At 31.8% G+C, this 27,478-nt stretch overlaps 3 protein-coding genes, 1 long non-coding RNA gene and 1 pseudogene across 6 annotated transcripts; 2 read left to right on the top strand and 3 right to left on the bottom strand.

Annotated features, from left to right (window-relative positions):
* Nucleotides 1–4,617: 4,617 nt before the first annotated feature.
* Nucleotides 4,618–6,456, bottom strand: LOC108829571 (protein NRT1/ PTR FAMILY 5.11-like). Its single transcript, XM_018603202.1, has 4 exons — nucleotides 6,363–6,456; nucleotides 6,056–6,273; nucleotides 5,465–5,973; nucleotides 4,618–5,386 (listed from the first exon to the last, which is right to left on the bottom strand). The coding sequence occupies exons 1-4, from the start codon at nucleotides 6,454–6,456 to the stop codon at nucleotides 4,618–4,620; spliced, it is 1,590 nt and encodes a 529-aa protein (XP_018458704.1).
* A 1,070-nt stretch (nucleotides 6,457–7,526) lies between these two features.
* Nucleotides 7,527–10,229, bottom strand: LOC108815382 (protein NRT1/ PTR FAMILY 5.11-like; annotated as a pseudogene).
* Nucleotides 10,230–12,404: 2,175 nt separating this feature from the next.
* LOC108817919 (uncharacterized) lies at nucleotides 12,405–13,650 on the top strand. Its single transcript, XR_008936445.1, has 2 exons — nucleotides 12,405–12,741; nucleotides 12,830–13,650. It is a non-coding gene; the product is annotated as an uncharacterized LOC108817919 (long non-coding RNA).
* A 2,768-nt stretch (nucleotides 13,651–16,418) lies between these two features.
* On the bottom strand, nucleotides 16,419–18,797 carry LOC108817913 (protein NRT1/ PTR FAMILY 5.13-like). Of its 2 annotated transcripts, none has more exons than XM_056990254.1 (4): nucleotides 18,482–18,797; nucleotides 18,190–18,418; nucleotides 17,553–18,070; nucleotides 16,419–17,305 (listed from the first exon to the last, which is right to left on the bottom strand). In XM_056990254.1, the coding sequence occupies exons 1-4, from the start codon at nucleotides 18,505–18,507 to the stop codon at nucleotides 16,489–16,491; spliced, it is 1,590 nt and encodes a 529-aa protein (XP_056846234.1). In that variant the 5' UTR covers nucleotides 18,508–18,797; the 3' UTR covers nucleotides 16,419–16,488. The 2 variants fall into 2 exon arrangements, with proteins under 2 accessions (XP_056846234.1, XP_018446243.1); XM_018590741.2 differs by having other exon boundaries at nucleotides 18,190–18,407; nucleotides 18,482–18,796.
* Nucleotides 18,798–22,600: 3,803 nt separating this feature from the next.
* On the top strand, nucleotides 22,601–26,495 carry LOC108817918 (wax ester synthase/diacylglycerol acyltransferase 2). Of its 2 annotated transcripts, none has more exons than XM_018590746.2 (7): nucleotides 22,601–22,875; nucleotides 23,192–23,764; nucleotides 23,837–23,903; nucleotides 23,974–24,068; nucleotides 24,158–24,367; nucleotides 24,464–24,601; nucleotides 26,175–26,495. In XM_018590746.2, the coding sequence occupies exons 1-7, from the start codon at nucleotides 22,687–22,689 to the stop codon at nucleotides 26,340–26,342; spliced, it is 1,440 nt and encodes a 479-aa protein (XP_018446248.1). In that variant the 5' UTR covers nucleotides 22,601–22,686; the 3' UTR covers nucleotides 26,343–26,495. The 2 variants fall into 2 exon arrangements, with proteins under 2 accessions (XP_018446248.1, XP_056846207.1); XM_056990227.1 differs by having other exon boundaries at nucleotides 22,602–22,875; nucleotides 23,192–23,242.
* Nucleotides 26,496–27,478: the final 983 nt, after the last annotated feature.

The following is a 27,478-nucleotide window of genomic DNA, read 5'->3' as shown; positions in this document are numbered from 1 at the left end:
CTTTGCGGGTTTGATAACCCGTTTAAACTATTTTTGAATTTTCAAAATTTATATATCTTTAAATTTCCCTAAATCTAAAAATAAAAATAATATAACATGTAAATTTGAGTAATGTAAGCCAAAGTACCTAAATTAAAAATTAAAATAGGTTTAACTTGAATATTTGGATGAAGAATAAATATATATTTTAAATATTTTTGGAGTTTTGATTATTGTTTATCTACTTTAAAATGTTTACTTTTGATTATTTTTTATATTTCAAATATTTTAACCAACTTAAAATAGCTTATATCTTGGATATTAATTCGAAAAATAGCTAACATATTGAAGTATATAAATATGATTTAAATACATTTGAATATCCGAAATATTTCGTTCGGATGAAGTTTGGTTATGGTTCTCTAGATACCAAAATGGTAAATCCGTTTGGATATTATCTAGTTTCGGTTCAAATATGCTAATACTTTTTCGTTCAAATTTTTTAAATGAAGAGTTGATATTATAATTTTCAGAATCGTTTATCTAATAAAAATGTATTTTTTTGAATTTGACATTGATTTAATGGAGAAGTTAATGAAGTGTATTTAATTTAAATTTAATTTGGAAAACACATTAATTGAAGTGGAAAAGACAGCACTAAAATAGGAAATATTATTTAATGTCAGTGGCATACCATTGTAAATAACACTGAAAACTAAGAGGTATTTTATATGGGTACTTCTCTTTTAATAATATAGATAGATAGTCAACCAACGTGACTATGAAAGAGAAGAGGCTGATGTAACTATTTTTTTTTTTGGGTGTAAATCGATGTAACTATTTTGACATATAAGAACACAAAAGATAAGCCAATTATGTACATTCCATTTGTGAATGTGCAATACTAATAAAATTAAATAATAATATAAAACTAGAATTTGATCGGCGACTCCACGCAGATGTTAGTTTTATAAAAAAAAATCTCATGTATATTCTTATATCTTTTAATTTACATATAGTGTAGAATATATTATTTTATATTATAGATATTTGATAATATTATTTTATTTGTACATAATATTATATTAAAAATTTATAACTTGATGCAATATGATATAATTGTACTATTCATATATTAACCTTATATAATTTATTTTAAAATAAAACAACATACCAAAGCTTTTAATTTTGCATTAGTTTTCTATGAATTATTATTAATTTTATAACATTTTTTCTTGAAAATTGAACTCTCAGAATTTTTATATTTGACTACACTAAATAAAGTAATACTATATTTAAAAATTGTTTTATATGAGATATACTATATATTTCAGTTTGTGTTTTTATTTTTACCAAAAAAAACAATCATTGTAATTAATTAATTTAACTTGATTTTAAATGCAGTGGCAATATTTGTAAATACAAAATACAAAAGAAATACTTAATTTATTTTAGATGCAATGACTAAAGGTATAAATAAAAATAATTACTTAATCTATTATTCATATTTCCAAAAAAAATATTTGTCATGTTATTCATGTTTCCAAATAGTACTAAAATATATTTCAGTTTTAATAATATAGATACCAAAATAATAGTTTAGTTAGAGCAATCTCAACGGTAAGTTTCTTATAATAAGGATCCAAGAATTTATAAAATTATTAATTTTAATATAACTTAATTAACAATTAAAATTTAACTACAAAAAAAGGTTAAGCCATTCGTAGAACAACACTTATACATAGAGTTTTTTTTTCTAGGATGGGTGAGAGAACTTCTTCATCATCCATTAACCTTAAGTGCCATTCAACCAACCTTAGAGAATTCGGGACGAATTTTTTTTAAGGGGGTAGAATATAATGACCCTGTTTTAAAGTAGTTTGTGGTCGAGAAAACCAAAACCTTTAGATTAGGTAAACCTTGGTTGGGATTGTGTGCATGATTTAAAAGAAGACTTTTTGTTGAGGAAGAATTCAAATGGTTCGAATAATTTGCGTTTTGGGAAAGTCGGGAAAAGGAATGGTCGAGTGAAATTTGACCTACATCGGTTCGGAGGTGTTACAATTGGTGGTCATTAGCCTTCTTTAAAATATTATACATGTTAGTTTATATTTATGAGGATATTTCGTTGATTACATAAACTAACTCATCAAATGTGATCAATTACAAGACGCACCTCCCTAACCATATATTACCAACTAAAATCAACTAACCATCTTCCAGTTTCTGAAAATTAAAAAACATTGTCAGAATTACGATAAAAATCATTTGCAATCATCTCGACACAACAATATGTTTCTAAGAACAGCTTATCTACAAGATCAACTTAAACTTTTCAACTTCTTTTTCATCCAAGAGTGAATAATTTTTATTAGTTTAGTGAATAATTTTCATTCAACAGTTTACCTACAAAAAAGTTTATTAGTTTAGTGAATATTTTTTTAAAAACTAGTGTCCAAATATATAGGCATAACTAAATATATTTTTAAGTATTTTTGTGTTCTGAGTATACTTTAGCTATTTTAGAAATTTAATTTTGACTATTTATATTTATTTTCCAGTTATTTTGGATAACTTAAAAGTATCTTTTATATTTTGGATGTTTTTAATATACATTAAATATAAAATAATTAATATATTTAGGTATATAAATCTATTTCGGATACATTTGGATATCCGAAATACTTTGGTTCAGGTCGAATTTGGTTCTGATTCTTTAAATACAAAAAAATTGAACCCATTCATATTTAATTAATTTTAGTTTTGGTTCAGTACTACTTTTTCGGATCAAGTTAGGTTCTTCGGATTCGGTTTTTTTATCCAGTCCCAATTAACATTCTCACTATTCTCATCCACCAGCTCAAGCCTAAATACAAAGAGTGAATTTCTTCTATGGACCAAACCCAATAAGTGGTTTGTTTAATATGGAGAATAATATCTTCGGTCAATTTTTGAAAATGAGCATAATAGATCCGTATTACAGTAATCTTTATATTGTCATAAATATTACACAATGGATCATTCTTCATATATATATAAATGTATTTCAACATCATATCATTTTATTTGTTTGTTTGACATCTAATTATCATTTGCTTCTGCATTCTTCATTATAAACTTTATATATTAATGAACCACCTAACTAATATATGCTATACGTGAAATTTATATAGCATTTTCACCCCATGCAAGGCACGGGTAGTTATCTAGTCTTCAGTTAAAATTCTTGGTTAGAAACTTTCAGCTCATGAAACAAGTCCTTTCTTCATTGATTTGTTATTCAGTTCTTACCTTCTGAAAACCCATTACTTGACAGGCCCAACCTCTTTAGGCTTATGATCTTTGTAACTTCAAGGCCGGCAATGGGTGAGAGTGAGGAACTGGGCTTACTTATGATTAGCGTCGTCTGTATTCACCATCCGAAGGAGAATGTGACGGCTGGCTTGTCTTGGTAGATAATGGAACCATCGCATGTGATTGCCATTGGCTTTTACTTTACTGATTCCGTGTTGAAGATAATATATGGAGACATGCTTCTTCTGTTGTTTTGTGTATATGGCAAGGGCCCACAGATAATACTATTGGACATGTGATTTATTGATTTTAGGTTTCTTGAAAGTGGCTGGGGAATCAGTGTTATTCGATTTCATTTTTGTAAGTTCATGGGCATCCTCGTGGTTTCAGAGTGTTAAATTGATCTATTTAGATATATTTTATATAAATAATCCAAAAGTGAGATCAGGTTCAAGATACTCTGACTTATTTAAAAGATGGGATAGAATTTCCACATTAGAAATATATCATTAGTGAAATATATAAAGATTGTGTCACTCGAACATATGTACAATCGCAATGAGGGATTAGATATCTTCAATCATATAGTTTTGATCTTAATGTTTTGACTAGTCTTCATATCCGATAATAATTATTAAAAATAGTCAAGTAACAATTAAATTTAATTACTAACTTATTTGTGTGTATAATATGAAAACATTACAAAAAAAAAAGAATATGCAAAAATATATTTGTAAGAAATTATGAATTCAAAAGATTTATGAAATACTATCATAATATATATATATATATATATATATATATAACACTGATAATTTTTTTTGTTTGTGAAACTGCTTTCATTAAATTGATTCCGGAACATTAAGTTTAAACAGGATAGCATTAACGAAATTTGAAAGTAGATAGATGTCGTTAAAAAAACCTGCGGATACAAGTGAAGATTATCTACGGTTTTTTTTTTTTGAGCAAGTTTCTGCTTTTAACACTTCTATCCTATGTTTACTGTTCTACGATTATTGTTAGTCATTCGACCGTCGAGCATACCTCCAGTTATAATCGCTGAAACATTTTAGATTTGAATTAATGAATTTGTGTTAAAAAAAGGAAAACTTGAAAGATAAAATGACATCCGTACATGAACTTGAAAGGTAAATAATCTTTGTTACGTGTATGAACTAACGGATTTTAGGGATGCATATCCCAACTTGTGTTTGTGTTTACTAAAAAAGTTCAGATTGATAAAATATCAGTGTGTTTATCTTTTATTTGATTTGTTTACTCATCTATAAATGTGATATACTTTTTTATTTTAATAAGATAGTTCGGAAAATGCATTATAAGTTTTTAGTTTTGTATGCTGGGTCTGTTGTAGACATATGACTTGGCGAACCACAAGTACAAAGCTAAACCAATAAAACTAAGACAAGCAAGTAGCCAGTAGAAATAATCTAGATGAGCTTTGTCCAGGTCATTATCTAACCAGCTCGTTTGACCAGACTGGCTGGTGACTCTATCTATGACGGATATCATAAAGCTGCTTAAGAAGTTTCCAGCCCCAAATATGCTTAGGTTCATAGCCATACCAACGCTTCTAAGCTCACTAGGGACTTGATCGTAGAAAAACTCTTGCAACCCCGTCATTGTGAACACGTCTGCTACTCCATATATAACGTACTGCGGAACCAACCACCACACGCTAATCGGTAAAGCAAGGTCATCCCTAGCGGCTTGTAGCCTTTTGGTCTCGACCAAGGCGGCTACTACCACATCAACAACGGAGAGGAAAAGCCCTATGCCAATCCTTTGAAGCATGGTGATTCCTGATGGTATCTGCGTGAAGGATCTTGTGATAGGGACAAGTAGACGGTCGTAGATTGGGATGAAGATAACAACCGATAGGCTTATGAAACTTTCGAATGTAGCTGAAGGGACTACGTATCCTGGTGAGATTAATCTGTCCATTGTAGCTCCTTGCTTTATAAAGAAAGTAGAAGGTTGTGCACTTACAATGGCGTAGACCAAACAACTCATCCATATGGGAACAAGCCGAAGCACTGCTTTTGTTTCTTCAATGTCAGCTAAGGCACACGAAATCGCCGCTCTGTCTAGGAATCTGCATGGTAATAGTATATTATGCATTTGACATGGGAACACAAAAAAAAAAAACATAATTTCTGTTAGGTTATATTACTTGTATTGCACGGAACCCTGTTGAGGGAGGAGAGGGAGGCTCGCGTTTGTATCATCTACACCTAAATGGTCTTCTCTTCTGTTCTTTAGTGCCTCAATGAAAACACGTCCAATTCTAGCAAAGGGGTTGCTCTTTCCTCCTCTTGCCGTGCTAAACCGGTAAGTCTTAGTTCCAAGGAGGAAGAGAAACAGAGAAAGCAGCATGGACGCACATTGAATACCGAACCCTAAGGACCAACTTAGATTCTCCTGGATGTAGGTAGAGACAAAAAGAGTTGTTGTTATGCTAACACAGCTTCCAAACATGAACCAGTTGAAGTAAGAACTCTTGGCTTTGCTCTCGTTTACATCATTTTCATCGAATTGATCAGCTCCAAAAACCTTAATACACGGTTTGAACCCGCCTTGTCCTATGGCTATAAGATACAGAGACACGTAGAAGAGAGTCACTTGGAGTTGGTTCGGAGAGTGAGACAGAATCATGGCTGAAAAAGACAGCAACCCAAGTCCCTGTTTTGTTTTGTTACATCAAATCATCAATAACGAATCATGTAGTGACGAAAATGTATACAATGATGAACTCGTTATATACCAAGATGTAGAGAGAAGATGATATGATGATCGTTTGGTAACGACCAAGACACCCGTCAGCTACAAACGCCCAAAGAAGCGGCAGAAACGATAAAGTTCCAGTCCAAACGTTCACATTCGCCGCTGCTACAACTGTTGTCTCACCCATTGGTCCTGTCAAGTACGTTATCAGGTTGGACGCTATCGCGAAAAACGCGAACCGCTCCGCCATTTCTACACCTACAAAAGTTTAAAAGGAAAAAAAAACAAAGTGGAATTAAAAAAAAGGTTGCGAGGGAACTAATAATGATCTGATTGCATTTACTTACAGATGATGAGCCTGGCCGATCTCCATCCACCAGGGGAGAATCTAACGGCTGCGTTTCCGAGCTCAGCCGAGGACGCGTCGGTTGTAATAGCCATTGTGTTTAGAAATTAAAATACAGAAAATACTGTGAAAAAAGAAGACCAAGTAATTGTGATTTATTATAATTAGCACACTAGATATTACTGTGAATTATTTTTGTATAATATTCAATAACAATCTGTATTCATTTATACCAAACTAAATTAACCATACACATTACAAAAGTTAACATATATCTTAATGTTTTAAATGATACATTAAATCTTTCTAGAAAATATTAATACAAAGGACTAAATGGAAAATCTCCCAATAATCAAAAAGACCAAAACAAATTTCATTAAAGGATTAAATGATAATTTTATCCTCATTTATAATTTTAATTAATTATTTATTTATTATGTATATATCAGTAATTAGAAAATTATTGTGTTATCATGTACATACTATTTTAGGAAATGTTACTGGGATGTATGAATATCATGTAATCTTAATATATTGACATTTGGAAATCAAAAGTTTTTAAAGTCAAAAAGAGAAAGGAAATCAAAATTTTGAATTTCACATAACATAAAAATTTAATAAATTGGAGCATATATTAACTGTTTTTACTGGTTTTGTTGATAGAAAATCTAATAACATACTACTGAAACCTGTTGTTCAAAAAAAAAAATACTACTGAAACCATATGTATACTTTGGAAAAATAATCAAAATATATAAAATATGTTTATTTAGAAAATATCTAACAAATAAAATTCACATTCAGTTGCAAAAAAAAAATATATATTATAGCATGCTGAAACATTAAAAATATTACATAATATTAAAATTTTATAACTATTTAAAATATTAAATTGTAAAATTATTTGTATACCCGAAACCGCGGGTAACCAACCACCTTTTTGAAAATGTCCATTAAGGTCTCTTAATCTTTGTTGTATCAATTATGTTGTTTGTAGTTTCGGTCGTCTGAATTTGTTTTAGTGTTCAGTAAAAACTCATAAACTAGTATAAAATTTAACGTTTTATTTTGAAAGATAAAAAGAAAGAAACTTAGAAATGAAACACAGGAATGTATTTGGGTCAAGCAGAGCTTTCCTGAGGAACCAATCCCAAATGAAAGTGTATGATCTCAAAACCATGCGGCTGGTTTACATCATAATAATTAATTGTTCCACTACAAGAAGAACTCCATATTTGACTTATACATCCTAATTTACAAATCTTGATTTCGTTGGTTCTCAAGTCCATTTCAGTAAATGGAGAAAACTTAATTCAGTAGGCAGAGCAGAGAAGACAATGCTTTAGAAGGTGTTTGGTCTATTGTAGACATACGACTTGGTGAACCACAAGTAGAAAGCTAAACCAATGAAACTGAGAGAAGCCAGTAGCCAGTAGAAATAATCTAGATGAGCTTTGTTCAGGTCGTTGTCGAACCAGCTAGCTTGACCAGACTGGCTTGTGACTCTATCGATGACAGATATCATGAAGCTGCTTAAGAAGTTTCCGGCCCCGTATATGCTCAGGTTAAGAGCCATACCAACGCTCCTAAGCTCACTAGGGACTTGGTCGTAGAAAAACTCTTGCAAACCCGCCATTGTGAACACGTCCCCTACTCCATATATAACAAACTGCGGAACCAACCACCACACGCTCATTGGTATAGTGAGGTCATCCCTAGCGGTATGTAGCCTTTTGGTCTCGACCAAGGCGGCTACTACCATAGCAATAATGGAGAGGAAAATCCCTGTGCCAATTCTTTGAAGCATTGTGATTCCTGATGGGATCTGCGTGAAAGATCTTGCAGCCGGGGCAAGTAGACGGTCATAGATTGGGATGAAGATGACAATCGATATGTTTATGAAACTTTGGAATGTAGCAGAAGGGACTAAAAATCCTGGTGAGATTGACCTGTCCATTGTAGCTCCTTGCTTTATGAAGAAAGTAGAAGCTTGTGCATTTACAATGGCGTAGACTAAGCAACTCATCCAAATGGGAACAAGCCTAAGCACTGCTTTTGTTTCTTCAATTTCAGCTAAGGAACACGAAATCGCTGCTGTATCGAGGAACCTGCATGATATGAGTATCTAAGATAATTATAACAAGGTCATAATTTTATCTCAAACCAATTGGCATCTGATTATGTTGGATGAAGTAATACATGTAATATGTAATGTGTCACGTACATGCGTGTGTATGCGTGTATGTCACATACATGTAATATGTTTCTTCAATATATATAAATATTCTTTGCAAAAAAATATATATAAATATTGTTTAACATATATAAATAGTTTCAAGTTGCAATAATACATGTTCAAAAAAGTAAGATGAATAAACATATTAATTTAAATATATTTCTAATAAATCAAATTAAGCAATTTGGTTCATTCATCAGCCTCCAAGCATGTTTAGCCAATCAGAGCCTGATTAATACATGTATAAAATAGAGTTTAATATATATAAATATAGTTTCAAGTTGTAAATAATACATGTTTAAAACGTAAGATGAATAAACATATTAATTTAAATTTATTTCTAATAAATCAAATTAATAGATTTTAATACATGAATAATTAAGAATTTAAATCCGCATAAATATGATATGAAATCAAGACAGTCGAACAGTGCCAAGAGTCTAAGCGTTTTTCCTAGACAATATTTTAGAACAGGAGGAGGAGTGTCTACATCACTACATGCTTGGTTTGGATCTCAAGCTAGTACAATGTAATGCTATTAAAAGAATAATTGCCTAAATAATTCAAAAGAGCAAAATAAACTCTGTTAAGCTATGTCACCTGAATTGCTCGGAACTCTGGTGAGGGAGGAGAGGGAGTCTCTCGTTTGTATTACTTAAACCTAAATGGTCTTGTCTTCTGTTCTTTACTGCCTCCATGAAAACACGGCCAATTCTAGCAAAAGGGTTGTCCTTTCCTCCTCGTGCAGTGCTATAGCGGTAAGTCTTAGTTCCAACTTCCAAGGAGGAAGAGAAACAGAGCAATCAGCATGGAAACACATTGAATACCAAACCCTAAGGACCAGCTTAGATTCTCTTGGATGTAGGTTGAGACAAAAAGAGTTGTTATGCTAACACAGTTTCCAAACATCAACCAGTTGAAGTAAGAGCTCTTGGCTTTGCTCTCGTTTACATCATTTTCATCGAATTGATCAGCTCCAAACACCTTAATACACGGTTTGTAACCGCCTTGTCCTATGGCTATAAGATAGAGAGAGACGAAGAAGAGAGTCACTTGGAGTTGGTTCGGGGAGTGAGACAGAACCATGGCTGAGAACGACAGTAACCCAAGCCCCTGTATGTTTTGTTTCATCAAGTCATCAACAACGAATCTTGAAGTAATAAAAACGTATACAGTGATGAACTCTTTATATACCAAGATGTAGAGAGATGATGATAGTTCGGAAACGACCAAGAAACGCGTCAGCTACAAACGCCCAAAGAAGCGGCAGAAACGATATAGTTCCAATCCAAGCGTTCACATTAGCCACAGCTACAGCTGTTGACTCACCCATGGGTCCTGTCAAGTACGTTATCAGGTTGGACGATATACCGAAAAACGCGAACCGCTCCGCCATTTCCACAACTACAAGAAGATCAACAAAAAAACAAAAGCTGAATTAGCAAAAGCTTGCTAGGGAGCTCGGTTGCATTTACTTACAGATGATGAGCCTTGCCGATTTCCATCCACCGGAGGAGAATCTGACGGTTGCTTCGGTGGTGATAGCCATTGTGTATAGAAATTAATATACAGAAAGTAATACTTCTTGTATTTGTTGGTGCAGTAGGTGATGAGGATTAGCTGATGTTCATAAACAATGCATCCAAAATGTAACAGTTGACCAGTTAACTCGTGTAGAGTGTGATCATTTTTTATTGTTATCTATCGGCAGTCGTCAGAGAATAACTATTTGTCAGACTACGTACAATGGTAAAACTAATCTAACACCCTACTATGAAAACTAAATAACTAATAGTGTATTAACACGTACCAATCAGATTGTTTTGTTTCTTAAACAAACAGACAAAAATATTTTTGACAATTTTTTTGAATTCATGTGGTTTAAAATGAACCAGAACAATTATGTAGATTGAATCCACGTCCGCTTTTCCAATTATTCAATAGCTCCAATGTAAGTACAGTTGAAAAAATTATTCAATAAGGCTATTGTAAGTAGTCTCGTAAAAGTATTTTTTAAATAAAGTTCTTACAAATTTCAGAAGAATCATGACTGAACATGAGATTTTGAAAGTGACGACATTTAAGAGATGTATTGGATCTGAAATTTGAAATGATTTGATTTTTATCGGAAGAAAATCTAAGAATTTCATGTGACTTTTGTTAAATAACTCTAGAATTTTATCTAAAATTATGAAATTTTGGATTTTATTTTTTATAACTAAGAAACAGTCTCAAACATTCTAACAACATTTGAAATACTCTAAAATCTTCAACATAAATTTTGTTCAATAACATTAGATTTATAGTGTTTTATAAAATGACAACTCCAATAATACTAGATTTTTAAATGATTTTTAAAATCCATGTTTAAAATAATAGTGGATTTGTCAATAACAGTAAAAGATTTTTTTAACAATTTAGTCTATTAATTTAGAGTTCTACTTTTTATATACTTATAAATATTGTCATTTATGTTTTAGACATATTCATATCTCACTAGATATGGATATCATACAATTAAAATAAGAAATATTTGGAAGTTCCCTTAATCTACTTTTAATATTACAAATGTGTCACTCCTCTTTTTATGGCTAACAACATTAATTAGTTGTGTCTTAATTTACTATACATTCTTAAAACTTCCACCTTTTATTTTCATCTAAAATCTATTCTATTAATTTATAGTCATATTTTTTATCTACTTATAAATATTTTCATTTAAGTTTTGGACTTATTCATTTCTCACTAAAAATGAATATCAATCTATTTTACTAATTTACAGTTCTAGTTTTTATCTACTTATAAATGTTGTCCATTTAAGTTTTGGACATATTCATATCTCACTATAAATGGATATCAATACAATTAAAATAAGAGATCTTTTGAAGTTTCCTTAATTTACTTTTTAGTGTTACAAATGTGTCACTCCTATTTTTTTATGGCTAATAACATTAATTAGTTTTATCCTAATTTACTATACATTCATAAAAAACTTTCACCGTTTATTTTCATTGAAAACTATCGACATTTCATTGAATATATTTTTTTCTTATTTACTCTAGCATTTAAAACTATTCAAAGTCTAATTGGAGTTGTTGTATTTAGTTGTGGTGCGTCAGAAATACACAACAATATTGATTTGATTTTGACTATTAATATGAATTTATGGTTAGTAAATTATAGTTATACAAATATTTGATTTTATAATATAATTAACCTTTAATATTTTGATAGATATATTTCTCTATAAATATATTTAATGTGATTTTAATTTAACATATTTAACTAGAATGTAGGCTAACATATTGGTTAGTTATATTATAAAATTTTTCTTTTTGTATTTTTATAGTATAATTAAATTAATTTTGAAAATTTATTATATGGAATAACAATTATTAAGAAAGTAAAATATATAAATTAGATCACTAAATTTTAATAATGTCGAATAAGAAATCTAAACTAAAGATTATAGAGTTATAACATATAACACTAAAATCTAAATCATATATTTTAAATGTTTAGGATAATATAAAAGTTATACATTTATACAAGAAAAAAAAGATTTAAACTCTAGTTTGAAAGCTTATGACTATAGTCTATATATATTATTTTAAAAAAATAATTGTCACAACCAATTTTTTTTTTTGAATTTATGTTAAATTTATTCAAAAGAAAACTACTTTTTTACAACAAGTGCAAACTGTTTTTTGGAAAAGCTATAACTTAAGAAAATATTACATTCAAAGTCACTTTCTCAAAATAAATAACATTGTAAGTCACATTACGCTACTCAGACACTTTCTCACACTTTTTCTTGTTCTTTACACAGCTGTCCACATATAAAATCTCCTTATTACCCTTCTTCTTTCTATCATATACCTAGAAAATATAATTTGACTTAAGCTTCGTCTTCATCATTCGATTTCCAGATTTATTTTTTTCTTTGGTTTGGATCTTCACCGTATAATTGAAGAAAACTTGTAATTGATCTTTGTTTAAGCAAAAAAATTTGAAAAGACAGTTTTTTTTCTGAGAAGCCGGTGGCAAGAACTTCAAGCGGTCCGGAGAAGATTCAAAGCTTCAGAACTTGAAGCTGATTTCCTTTTGAAATAATAATACTCTGCGGACATGAACTCGGCTGCAAGTACAGTACCAAGATATCTGTCAATTTTTTCTGACTTTTTCTATCTACCTTTCAATTCTTAATTTATTTCTATTGTGTGTACAAACAGGTAGATATGCCGATGAAGAATCTATGATAAGTAGAAGAGATAATAACTGGTTTGGCTGTTGCATTAAACAAAAAATTGGTTTGGCTAATGCTAGTAATTCTCGATCTCAAGAACAGATGCTTCACTTCTGGTGTTTGCGGCTAACGGCTTCGGTGTGGACGGTGTCGTTGGTGGTGGTGCACGGCTCCGGTTCAGTTTCATTGACTGATATTTAACACAACACTCCGGTGGTGCAAGCACATCTCTTCTATCGGTTAAGATTCTACACAGGAAAGAATTCAATATAATGGTTGATTGGTCTTGTGCTTGTCTATCTCGATTATGTCATGAGATTGCTTGTTTTGTGGCAGGTGTTATGAGAGTAGCTTAGAAGTTTCATGGAATTGGAATCTTCCTAAAGTCAAAGAAGAAGGCAAGAAAACTAAGTTCAGCTTAGGAACGGCTTATCCTAAACTCGGTTCCCACATATTGGAAGACACTAAAATCCCTACCAAGAGCAATGAGTTAGTAATTGAGCTTCTTTTGTGGTGTGAGCCTGCATTTTGACAGGTTTCATCGAGGATTTAAAGGTGTGATTTTTTTTTCTTTGTTTGACTCACCTTGTACTTTTTCTCATGCTTTTTCACACTTACAGCAGAGAAAATACAGTTACAGCAAAGAAAAGGTCAAATTCAACTTGTTTTGGATTTCTCTCAAATTGTTTGTATTATAATTTTTGACTTTTCCAGGTTATCATTCAGATTAACTTTGGTTAAGAATATTGTGTATCAACAGTTTTATATTTCTGTATTACATGACTTTCTCCCATTTTCAGTTTTCAATTTACGCATTCTTTGTATCCACATGGCTAGCTTACTTTTTTGCATGTTAGTAAGTTCAGTGTTATTGTCTGAAGTGTTGTACGTGTGACCTCTTTGGGCAGATCTTGCTTATCCACATAAATTAACAAGAACTATATAAATTTAGAACATATAAATTAACAAGAACTATCCACGTGTGCACTTATACCATATTATCCACATGTACAGCCATGTAATGCTATCCACATGGTCGTGTTTAGATGTACGTACACATGCCACATAACCGATATCAACATGAAAATGTTTCTTCGAGGTGTACACAAGTACAATATGACCTTCATGTACACATGTACATTCCATCGAGTGGACATGTTTTCACAGAAACTTACAAATTGTGGTTTTCTAATTTTGTATAGCAGTCTGATAAACATTTCATTGCAAAGCACAAAAGCCTATCTTCTTCTTAGTCCATGTCATAATTGTTTCTCTAAAACACAAATCAAAAAGCTTTAATGGACAATTATGTGTACTCGTCTTTTTGACGGGTAGAAGGAGAATGATACAATAAATTAGGGTGCTTTATGGTATGGTGTACACATGGATATTTTATGAGCTACACATAGATAATGTTAAAAGATGTACATATGGACAATGGTAAAACAACATACATGTGGATATCAATAATTATGTGTTAGGGTGCTCTAGTGAAAACCTTGGTTTCTAGACAAACCAAAATGTCCAACAAAAGATCTACATCATTTGAACTCTAAGAGATTCAAAAGATCTACACCTGGTTTCTGTATATCAAAAATACATCGTACATGTGTACATCAAATTCCATCGTACATGTGTAGAGCATATTTTGTTTGTTAACTTTTTCATTCTAAATCCAACAAAATGCATAGTAAGCTCCGGCCAATTCGTCAATGATTCCTCGAGATCAAAATTACGTCTACACCAGATTCCATACGACTATGAGATGTTCATTGATAATGAAGCTCCTTTAATAGCTTTGTTTTTAATGAGTAGTTTCTATGTTTGTTCACCAAGGCTAGTGGGCTGAGACTAGGAAACAATGGTCTCTCATTGTCATTGTCCAAAGTTATAGCACAAAGATGGTGATGCAGAGACGAGGTCACCCCACTGTTGAAACTAAAAACAAACAATGGATTTGTATAAACCTCAAATGGGCCATGATAACTTTTTGGTTGGTGATTGGGACATGAAGAAACAAGACGCTCACATGATGTGCTTCGCGGCGGTTCTTTGAGACTGCTCCCCAGAGCTTCTCACTCCCGGCATCAGATTCGATCTGCTACATCTGGAAGAAGCATATGAAATAGGCTGGATTCTGCTGCTCCCAAGCTCTGATTGCTCCATAATCTCTCTCCACTATTTATGCCTTTTCCTCCACTTTTCAGATCACTCTTCAGCTGCGTCGCAACCGCCGCGTCCTCGTTTGCTTAGGGAGTGTATCCACCTTCGTTAAGAACAACACAAATCACGGCCGTCTCTGTCTCGTTGTCATTTCACCGTCGTCTCTCGTCTTCAACGGACTTTCCTCGGCTCTGGTTACGGATCTCTCAACCGGTGGCCGTCGTCGCTATGAAAAGTGAACCTCGTAAATAAAAAATTAACCTCTCACTTTCCTTTTGTGTTGCAGGAAATAAATAACTAAATTTATTTTTCACCTCGGTTTCGTCACCTAAACTCACGTGATCTATTTTGAAATTCAAAACTCAATCCAGAAAAAATCCCAATCCTAATGAAATTATCATTTGTCTTCTATAAGGGCAAAAAGGTATACAATCACCGTGTATAACAATGTGACTTTTTGTGACAGAGAAACTCAGAATGTGACTTATTCCGTAAATCTCTCATAACTTAATTGTAATCCAAGTCTTTTATCTTGCCACAATGTTAAAGCTCTTGTGTACTTCAGATCTTCCATTTTCCTCAATAAGAGGCATCTGTTTTTTTATTTCCCTGTCTATCATCTTCACCAGGGGAACAGCCATGATGGGTTGGCTACCATGTCGTCGCTCGTTTCGTTCAGGCCATACGAAAGAGAGAGTCACTTGCAGTGTGTATTTGAGTGAGAAATCTTTCCAGCAAACATCCATTATTATCCATAATCAATACCGTCAGTTCTGACCACAGAGTAGTAAAAGATCCCCGAAGCAAACTCCGGACCAGTTTTGGCCAGACCTCTGCTGAGTAACTGCATTCGAAAAAGAGATTGATCTCTTGATCCGATTGCACTTGGGCAGAAAGCACACGTTGGGTTTGCGCCTACGTTCCAGGTCATCATTCTATCTCCAGTTGCCAATCTATTTTGGATTGCTAGCCAATGAAGGAAAACATGTTTTGGAATGTGATGTTTGAACCAGACTCCTCTCCACCATTGAACCTGTTGATCTTCTTTTCGAATGAGTTCCCAAGTCTCTTGAAAACGGCTCCATACTGTCCTTCGCTCTGTTTCCAAAGAGCAGTATCAGTGTCTCCCGTGAGCTGCAAGCTTTGATCCTCACAAAGCTTCTCAACTTCATTAAAAATATCAACTCTGTGTCGTCGCTTCCTACGATTTCGCAATGCTCCTGCCACAGTTGAATTCAATGGTATTTCCATATCTATACAGCCGTGTGAGCCAAACAACTCATGTAATCTGCGGCAGACCAAGAGTCGAACCAGAACGTTTCTGGTGAGAACGTGGATTTTATGCACTTGTTATGATATCCCTGTGTGTTTGACACAAAATCAAGACCTAAATTAACAACACAAGTTGCGAACAACAATATTTCACTCGAACACCAATCTCATATTACATCGTCATCTTATCTCAAGAGAAGCTGTAAAAGACTAGACTCCATCCACACGACGATAGATATATGACTTAGAAACAAACAAGAACACAGACAACCCCACGGCGCTAATAACAGCAAGTAACCAATAAAAATAATCGAGATGTGCTCTGTTCAAGTTACTATTGAACCAGCTGTTTCCAGCATCTCCTCCAGTGACCAAATCAATCACAGACACAAGCAAGCTGCTCAATAAGCTTCCCACACCCAATGCACTTAAGTAAAGCGCGAGACCGATGCTTCTCAGCTCGGTGGGGACTTGGCTGTAGAAAAACTCTTGCATTCCCACTAATGTAAGTACGTCAGCCAATCCCAGCATCAGGTACTGAGGGACTAACCACCATATAGACATTGGAACCGTTGTTTCCGCTTCGTCTATAAGCCCGTATTCTTTTGCTGTCTGGATCCTCTTTGACTCAACCAGTGCTGCAACCACCATAGTGAGAGTTGCTAGTACCATTCCGGTTCCAATTCTTTTGAGCGTTGTGATGCCACAAGGATCTTTTGTTATGGACCTGGAGATTGGTACCAAAACACGGTCATAGATAGGGACAAAGAGGACTATTGCTATGCCGATAAGGACCTGAAGAGAAGCAGAGGGGATCTTCACACCAGGGAAGATTGTTCTTTCTAATGTTGCACCTTGCTTTGTGAAGAAAGTCATGTATTGCGCGTAGGGTAGTGCGTAGCCTAGAGTTGTAAGCCATACTGGTATAAGTCCGACAAGAGCTGTGGCATCTTCAACGTCACTAACACTGCATACATTGTCCTCTTCAGTAGATGCATGTGGGGCAAGCAAGGCTTTGTTGAGAAACCTGTCACAAAGATAGTGAATAATCTTAAAAATCATGCAACAAACCTATCACTAGCACTACATGAACTTTCCTCTTCAGTAGATGCATGTGGGGGTTATGTGTTACAAAAAAAAAAAAGATGCATGTGGGGCATTCAATAATAGTGAATAATCTATCACAAAGATAGTGAATAATCCAGTTACAAAAAAAAAAAAAGATAGTGAATAATCTCAAAACCATTCAATAAATGTTAAATAGAACTTTATACCTTAGCTTCTCTTGAGACCCTTGAGATGGGTTCGCCTCCAGCTCTGTCTGAACTTGACTCAATCTTCGGTTCTTGAATGCTACAAGGAAGACTCTACCTATCCTGGTAAAAGGGTTGGTTTCCTTTCCCTGTCTACTTTTACTGTACCTGTAACTTCTTCTCCCTAACACAAACAGAACAAGAGATATCACCATGAACACACAAGGTATACCGAACCCGAGTGCCCACCCGACAGCTTCCTGAATGTACACAACAACTACAATAGCCAAGCAGATCCCTGCAGACATACTAAGGTACCACCAGTTAAAGAAGGAGCTTCTGTCACGTTTCTCTTTTGTATCTTTTTCATCAAACTGATCTGCACCAAAGGCCTGAACACAAGGCTTGTGCCCACTTTGTCCAATGGCCACCAGATACAGAGAGAAAAAGAAGAGTAGATTTAGCATTGAAGTGGTCACATTGGTACTCTCACTAGTGCTAGGAACCAGGAGTGCAGACAAAGTCAAAAGTGACATCCCCTAAAATAACACCCACATTAGTTTAACTTCTCATAACAGAACATAAACTTCATACCATGTCCTAACCTCAAATCAAGAGCAAAAACTTAAAAGGTAAGAGACAAAAAAAGGAGACCAACCAGGACGTAGATAAGAGACGCGATGATAATGGTTCGGTACCGACCAAGAAAAGCGTCGGCCACGAAAGCTCCAAGAACAGGAAGGATAGAGGAGATTCCCGACCACGCGTTGACGTTAGCTGCGGCAACCGCCGTAGATTGACCAAGTGGTCCAGTCAAGTAGCTGATAAGGTTTGATGCGATCCCATAATAAGCGAACCTCTCCGCCACCTCCACACCTGAAAAGATACTACGAAGAGATTCATAAGCATGGGGGGAAGAAGTATAAGAAACAGAGTAGCTTGTATCTCACCGATTATGAACCATGCGGCATTCCATCTACCGGTGTTTGATCTGCCCGCGGCAAGTCCGCGGTGGTCAACGGCGTCGATCACGTGTTCTTCTAGAAGAGGAGTTGCTGCGGTTGTCGCCATTTCTTTACTGAATAACCAACGGCAAGTTTTGTCTAATCTCGTTCTTAAGCTAATCTTGTTGACTTTTTTTTTAATTTTTGTCGGTCTAATTTTGTTGATTAGTAATTCTTGTCAGAGTAATTTCTTCTTGGAGGTACGTAAGGGTTTACAAGAATCCTACACGTTGTGGAGACTTTGACGCTCCTTGTCCATTATATAAAAACAAATCACTCGAGAATCCATATCATCAGATCCATCTAAGGCAGGAATCTCTATAAACAAAAACTCTCCATAAAGAGTAACCATTATATATAATATTCAAATAGAATTTAAAAGAGTGAACTCGGAAATTTAAAATCGATTTTTTAAAAAAAAACGAGTAACAAAAAAAGTTTTACTTCCAATAGTGAGCTACCGATTGGTATTCTAGATCGAAATTCTAGATTTTAAATTTTCGAGTTCATTCGTTTAAATTCTATTTGAATTTTATATATATTGGTTAAATTTTATAAGTAATACTTTAAAACCAAATAATCTTTCCTTTCATATTAAGTGTTGTTTAAATTTTTAAATTTTGTTTCATTATAAATATAGTTTTAAATATTTAATGCAAAATATTAAATATTTTTCCAGTTTTACTCTTATTCTTAGTTCATTAGTTCCTAAAATAAAAAAATGTATTAAATATGCAAAAAGCAGAAAATTTAACTAAAGTTAATTCTTGTATAAAAACTTAAATGGTACTTATAATGAAACAAAAAAATGTAAATAAATATTGATTTTATATAAATGTCAGTATATTTTTATAATTTAAATTTAGTAAATAACTATTTATTATTAAATATCTAAACACAATAATTTTATAGTTTATATTGAGTAATTTTATTTTATTTTTGAATTGTCAACCGTTTTATACAGATTTTTAAAATATGATCCACCCGTCTGCAAAATTATATTTTATATAGTTTTTCTTGGACCAAAATTTTAATGTATGATAAAGTTGTTATATATACTATTTAAAATTTGGTGCTATATACTTTTTATTCTTCTACATTTATCATATTCGATTTACATTGGGATATTATTTATATGAAATATAAATAAAATAATATATTTACATACTAATTTATATTTAATTATATATTATGTAAATAACTCTTTTATGTGGTTTTTAATTTTTATATATTGCTAACAAATAATGAAAGAAATATAACTACATAGCTTCCAAACAATATTGGATTCTAAATTTATTAAATAGATACCTAAATCTATTACTAATAAATAATGATAAGTATGTAGTTTGAAAACTATATTGTATTTCTCTCTATTCAGTTGCATAATAATTATCATTACTGCATATGTATAATATATTTACATACTAATTTATATTTTAATTATATATTATGTAAATAACTCTTTTGTTGTCAAAAAAAATAACTCTTTTATGTGGTTTTTAATTTTTAGAAATTACTAATAAATAATAAAAAATATAACTAGATATCTTTCGAACAATATTGTATTCTAAATTTATTAAGTAGATACCTAAATTTATTACTAATAAATAATGAAAAGTATAAGTATGTAGTTATAAAAAAAATTGTATTTTTTTCTATTCAACTGCATAATAATTATTATTACTACATATGTCTAATTACATATAGTTACGATATATTTTCACAAAATTTAAATCATCATCATGATTAAGTGCATGAGACTGAGTGTACTAAAACAACAACAACAACAACAACAACAACGTGAATAACCATTACTCATTCTTCAAATTTTTTGGTCTATCTAACATTTTACATTGTTCTACTAGATTTAAATAAAGAGTTTGCGTGTGTTTGTCAATATTTTACAGTCAAAATTAGGAGTATTTTTAATTACAACATAGAAGCAATAACAATAATACGAATTTATCTTTGATTAATTGCATAGAGTATCAAAATATGGTGAATTCGCCGGTTAACTAGATTATATAAAGTAGTAGTCTTAATTTTAATTAAATAAGGAAAATACAATAAATACTTAACATTAGACTTATTAACTATTTCAGTGGCATGAGATTGTAAAAATTGTTGTTTGTACTTGTGTTTTAATAGTTTAGATTAGATAAATAAGTTTCATGAATAAAAATATTAGGTTTATCTTTGGGTAATATTTAACCATTAAAAATGCTCTTAGTGAAACATTTTCTGAATTAATTAAAGTTTATTCAAATCAGAAGTTTTGTTTGCATCATGTCTTTATTCTAATATTTTTGAAATCTTAAAAGAAACCAATATTTTTCACCGAAAATTGAATGGTTGATGTTGTGGTGAGGCTCTCCAATTAGCCTCATGCTGCAAACCAGCTTATGAGCTGTTCTCATAGTTTTGGTCTTTTGTGACTCCTATCGATTAGTGATCCGGGGTTAGAAAGAATATATCCATGATGTGTAGTATTCCACTCTCAGCAAAGATAATTTATTAAAGTTTAGAAAGTTAACCAAGAGCTGTTGGTCTAATGGTAATGGAACTCTAGCTGGAATTCATGTTTTGGGTTTAAGTCGTTTTGGTCCTCTTTCCATCTATAACTGTAAGTTCCCAGATAGAAGACTTTATGGAGATTAGTCTGGACTTACCGTCTGGAATCCTCTACGATCATAAAAAAAAAGAGTTTAGAAGGTGCATTGTATCAGGAAGAATGTGAATTGGTTTTGAATGGAATCTGATCTAATATAAGAGGTGCAGATCACATTTCTCATAAATCAAACTTGGCGAATTTTAGTCAGCTCAGTTCAAACTTTAGAAAAGAAACTGCACGCAAAAAATTCAAATTAACATTTTGTCTCATGTCGGAAGGTGATTAAATCACGACAGGCCAATTTATATTTTCTTTATTTTAGTTTGACTATTTATTCATATTTAAATTTTTTAAAAAAATATTATCTATTTTAATTTAAGCATTATATTTATTCATATTTAAATCATAATATCTTAAAATCAATTCAATATTTTATCAGCAATTAATAGTTCATTATAATTTTTACGATTTTTTTTATTTAACACTTTAATGAATTATTATATTAATACCTTTATATTATGTAAATGTTTTCTTAAATGAGGATCCCATAAAGCAAGGGTCCCATTGGCATGTCTCATCTTTCCCTCCACGCCCGGCGGCTGGGAGCAATCCTTTGATTAGTTGTTTAACAACCAACTGCGTACTGACTCGATATGCTTTTTTATTATGCAACAACTTTTGTCACAAAAGCATAAATGTTACTTCAACTGGGAGCAATACATTTCAACATTTGATTGGTCTGTTTAACAACCAACCATGTACTGACGTGATATGCTTTTTTATTATGCAACAATTTTTGCCACAAAAGCATAAATGTTACTTCAATTCCAATTTCCAAACAAGTGGATAGTTTCTGAACACCCACACATACACATACACACATAGTAAATACACGCTTTTAAACAGTATCTAACTTCTCGCATAAATATTTTTTTTTTAAAAAAATCAGTATATCTAAGGAAGTACCAAGAAATTGAATACTTCTATTCAGTGCCGGCTTTATGGGTGTGCTGAGGGTGCACAAGCACATGGTCCCACTATTTTACAGAAATTTTCATACTATTCTAGGGTCTTAAATTTGAAAATTCTTGTAAATTAGGATCCAGTTTTCACAATTACTATAAAGAATATTTTACTGCAGCACATGACTCAATTATATTTTGAGCCAGGTCTGCTTCTACTTGCCAGGTTCGAATCAATCCCTGCCCCTCTTTAACCTGATTTTTAATCTTTTTATATTTTTATGCTTTCATTTAAAATATTTTCTAGATCCACCACTACTACTTTCTACCATTGCTTAGACCCGCCATAGATATATTGTGTGGTGGAGAGGTATAAGAGGTACTGGAATCACATTCATATCAATTGGATCGTAGTAGTTAGTTATTCAACAACCATCATTCAAATACAACAACAATATTAATAAGCGCCTATATATAAATAAACTATTGGCATATAATTTAGCAAAAAAAAAAATTGGCATAGACACTTTGAGAAATAATCTTATATAACCCGGAAATAAATATATAAAGATCGAGAGATGTCTATGAAAAAGCAAGTGACGGAGGGAGAGGAGCCAGTTAGTCCATTTGCACAGCTGTTCAGCTTGCCAGGTCTTGACGTCTTCAACATTGTAACCATTGGATGGAAAACTGAAGGCGACCCATTCATCATTGTTGAGGGATTAAAGAATACATTGATTAACCATCCACGCTTCTCTAGCATACTGGTCGGTAATATTTCATTGAAAGAATGTTAAAATGTGACAAAAAATGATTCAAACAAAATACTTTTATATGGTGTTCCATTGTTACTGAGTTTTCAAATAGAATCGTAATTTCTAACTCTATCTATCTTATGGCAAACCATTTTTAACGCCCCTCCTTCTATTTAAAAGCTCAGCGACAATGCGGCATCTAGTAGATTTATATTTTAATTGTAAAACGACTTATAAATCAACTAATAAATTGTTCAATGTATGTTATATTATTGATAAGATCTCTACTTAGAAATGTTAAAATCTTTATCTCATATGATACATCTAGGTGACGGATCATGACGAGCGCAAAGGAAAAGCTAAATGGATTCCAACAAAGGTAAAAGTGGAAGATCATGTTATTGTTCCAGATATAGATCCATACATTGAGAATCCTGACAAATTTCTAGAGGAGTATACAACAAACATGGCTCTTTCTCCAATGGATATGGCCAAACCTTTATGGGAGTTTCATTTATTGAAACTTAAGACATCACATGCAAAATATGTAGCTGTGGCTAGGTTCCATCATTCTTTAGGCGATGGAATGTCTCTTATGTCTCTTTTACTCGCTTGTACTCGAAAAACATGTGATCCTGAGGCCTTGCCTACTTTTCTGGCTCCGAAGAAAATACAAGCAATAAACGCTTGGTGGTCGTTGGTTGCTTGGTTCTGGTTCATAATAAGACTACTGTTCCATACTTGTATTGAAGTTATCAAAGCTCTGGTTTTTATATGCTTTGCGAGAGACACCACAGCTTATATAATGGGTAAACCAGGAGCTAAACTTAGCGCTAATAAGTTTGTTCACAAAATCATTAGTTTGGATGATGTTAAAAATGTGAAGAACGCTATGAAGATGGTACGTTTGCTTAATTACTTTCCTTTGTTATCTTTTGAAATATTAAATTTTATGTTCTTCTCTTTTTATTAGACAATGAATGATGTTCTTCTTGGAATGGTACAAGCTGGTCTTTCACGATATCTGAATCAAATATACGGTAAATCGTACTCTTATTTAATGTCATAAAATAACATCTGTTAGTAATTCTTAAATTTTTTTGTGAGCAGATCTTGAAACAACTTCAAAGACAAGAAAAACTCTAGACAAAACATGTCTTCATGGTGTTGTGTTTTTCAACTTAAGGCCAAATAGAGATATCGAGGTGCTGAAGATAACATACTATAAACGATCTACACATTTTATCTTATTTGAAATATGAATCTAACATATGCATCTATTATATATATATAGGATTTGGCTAATATGATGGCAAAAGGTTCTAAGTGCAGATGGGGAAACTCAATAGGTTATGTTCTTATTCCTTTATGGATGAAGTCAGAGAATGATATACTTGAATATCTCCGACAAGCAAAAACTACTATGGATCGTAAAAAACTTTCTCTTGAACCTCAATTTTCCTATGTGTTGCTCAAATTGACCATGGAGGTTTTTGGATTAACCGTAAGATCTAAATCAACATTATCTTGATAGTTCAAAAATTATATTTATTTTGTGAATCGAATTGACATATACTTAGATGTATTGGGTGGAAAACAGGCACTCAAAAATCTTGTAGAGAGAATTTTTGGTAAGACAACAATGATTTTCTCAAATGTGGTTGGTCCAGCGGAAGAAATTAGCTTTTTTGGCCATCAGATATCTTACATTGCTGCGAGCGCCTTTGGTATCCCACAGGTACCATCTCTCCATACAAACTCGTCCTATTCAACACTGATCCAGTATGGAGAGTAATAAGAACAATTTGATTTTAGCGGACGATAAATATATAGATTCCCGTAGTCTTCCGAAATCAAGATCCATCTATATATAGAAGTAATGAAACAAAACAAAAACAAAATTCATAATAATAGAATTAAAAATATGGTTTATGTATTAAATTTTAGATAAATGAACATTTTAGGATTGCATAAGTATTAATATATTTGTTTAATATTGGTATTACTTTTTGTAACTAATTGGTAGTTCAGTTATTCTAAGAGAGACAAATCGGGGGAAAATGAGCTTTTAAATCCCCAACTATTTGAAAATACTCAACTATCTCTTGCGCAGATTTAATCCTGAAGTTATAATTGACTGCGCAAAATCAGACATTAAAAATTCAAAATTAATTACTACACAACAAATGAATTACAATTAAATAAAATATTGATTTGGTTTTCAAAAATCTAGAAATCTTTAAAATCGATGCTATCTGAGTGATTTCGAAAGAGAATAAACGAAATTTTTTTTAAATAAAAGAATCACGTTCTTGATTTCAGTGTCAAAAGTTTTATATTCTCACTAAAAATTTATTTATATCATCGAAAATTATCTGAACTCGACAAAAATCTCTTCCATCATCTTATATAATTGATTTTAAAAATTTCTGGGTTTTTAAAAGTCAAACCGATCAATTTTCTAATTATAATTTATGTAATAACTAATTTTGACTTTTTAATGTCTGATTTTACGCAGTCAATAATGACTTCAGGAATAAATCTGCACAAGTAATAGTTAGGTATTAAAAGTGCTGATTTCAAATAGTTGAGGATTTAAAAACACATTTTCCCGACAAATCGGAGTTATATTAGAAAATATAAACTATAGTTACAACAACGTGAAATGATACATACGATAATTAACTCAACAAGTCATCACATGTGTTATAAATGTAGATTCTTATCATTATATTATATACTCCCATCTTTTCAGTTTGATTGTCATTGTAAAGTAAAATTTTTTGTTTTAAAATAAATTTCGTTTTAAAATTTCGATGCAAAATTTGTTAACAAATGGTTAGATGTATAGTTATAATGTTTTTATTTTGGAAATATAAAAATAAATATTTTCTTAAACTGTGTCAATAAACTTAAAGCGACAAATAAATGAAATTGAGGGAATAGAAGATAAAATTGGTAAGGATATATGTTTATTTTTAAAACATATAAAATATGTTTTTAGGATCCTTTTACTCATTAAGAATGATTAGTTCTCAGAAACCAATTTCAATTAACTTCTGAAAGAAAAAAATGGTTCAATTATAAAACTAAACTTTAGATAACAAAAAATGAATCTTAAATTAGAATATAATATACATTTAATTAATTTTAGAAGTATTTTATTTTTATTACTGTTTCATACCAAATGATCTTACTATAGATCACAAAGTATATTACTGTTTCATACCAAATGATCTTACTAAAGTTAAACAGAGTGTAAACAAAATGCAGCATTCAATTAGTCCTGATTATCTTTTTTTTTTTACAAGGCTGTCATTATCAGTATACAAAGCTATATGGACAAACTCGTAATCAACCTTTCAGTTGATCTTGACGTGATTCCAGACCCTCATCATCTTTGCAATCTCATCATTGAAGCCCTCAGCATGATGAATTCTTCTGCTTCAGAAAAGATCGTTCATGCCTCAGAGGTTTAAACGAAATGTTAGCATTGAAAATGAAGAAACCTTGATTATATATGAAATCGATTGTTCGACAGATCATTTATTTTCAGTACTTGTGTCTACTTACAACTCAGCCTGAGTTTATATGTAAACAGAATTTATAGATTTTTAATAATTATTATTATATTTATAGGATTTTAGAATTATAAAGATATATTGATTCAGTGAATTGTGAAATATTATTTGTGCTTGAAAATTTTTAGCGTGATAGAAGTTTTTAGCACAATTATGCTTCTTCTTTTTTTGTCTGGACACAATTATGCCTTAGAAAGACTATCCACAATTCATCTTTTTCCATTTTAGATTTTGCTCTTCTTAGTTGTCTATAATATTATTTCATAAGTATTGTCATGTTTTTTCACCATTGTTGTTATATGTATGAGTTATTCTTTTTAATATTTCTACAAATAAAAGAAATTATAAATTTAATAAAGACAATGATATAAATTGGTTATAATCAGATGTCAACTAAAGTAATATGCTTTGTTGAAGTGATTTGATGAAGTTATCTTTACAAACTTCTTATATAATAAAATTATTTTATAAAATTTAGTGTAATTTAATATTTACTATATATGATATTTAAATTATTGTTATATAAAAATTTAATGTGATTTTTGTATTATACTTGATATAAGATAAAAGCATATAAATTGGTTTACGGCATATATTAAAATACAAGTAGAGCATTTTAAACATTTTGAACGGAATGTAATAGATTGTGTATTTGTTTATGAATAACTAACAATTTACAAAGTTCCTACTACCTTTAGAAATATGTACCCCTACCCATAATATTTGTACGAATGGGAGTTGTATTGAACAACATATCAATCGACTTCAATTCTCAACTCTATAACATTGACGATGTCTTTAGACCTTAAAATTTAAGGACCCCACTATGGAACTTTGTATATATACATAGGCAAATAACCAAGAAACCTTGGCTGAAAACGTTGACTGCTCTAAGTGCTAGGACAATCTACATAAGGAGAGTCTAGAAGCTAGTGGTGTTGCGCTTCTTTAAAAAGTTTGTATACGTATGGAAGTATCATTTCCTCAGACTATTATTATCACCAAGTGATACTCTCAAGTCTCAATGTCACTGA

Source organism: Raphanus sativus, chromosome 7, assembly GCF_000801105.2.
Source record: "Raphanus sativus cultivar WK10039 chromosome 7, ASM80110v3, whole genome shotgun sequence".
NCBI lineage: Eukaryota > Viridiplantae > Streptophyta > Magnoliopsida > Brassicales > Brassicaceae > Raphanus > Raphanus sativus.
This window is presented reverse-complemented; position numbering and strand designations above follow the sequence as displayed.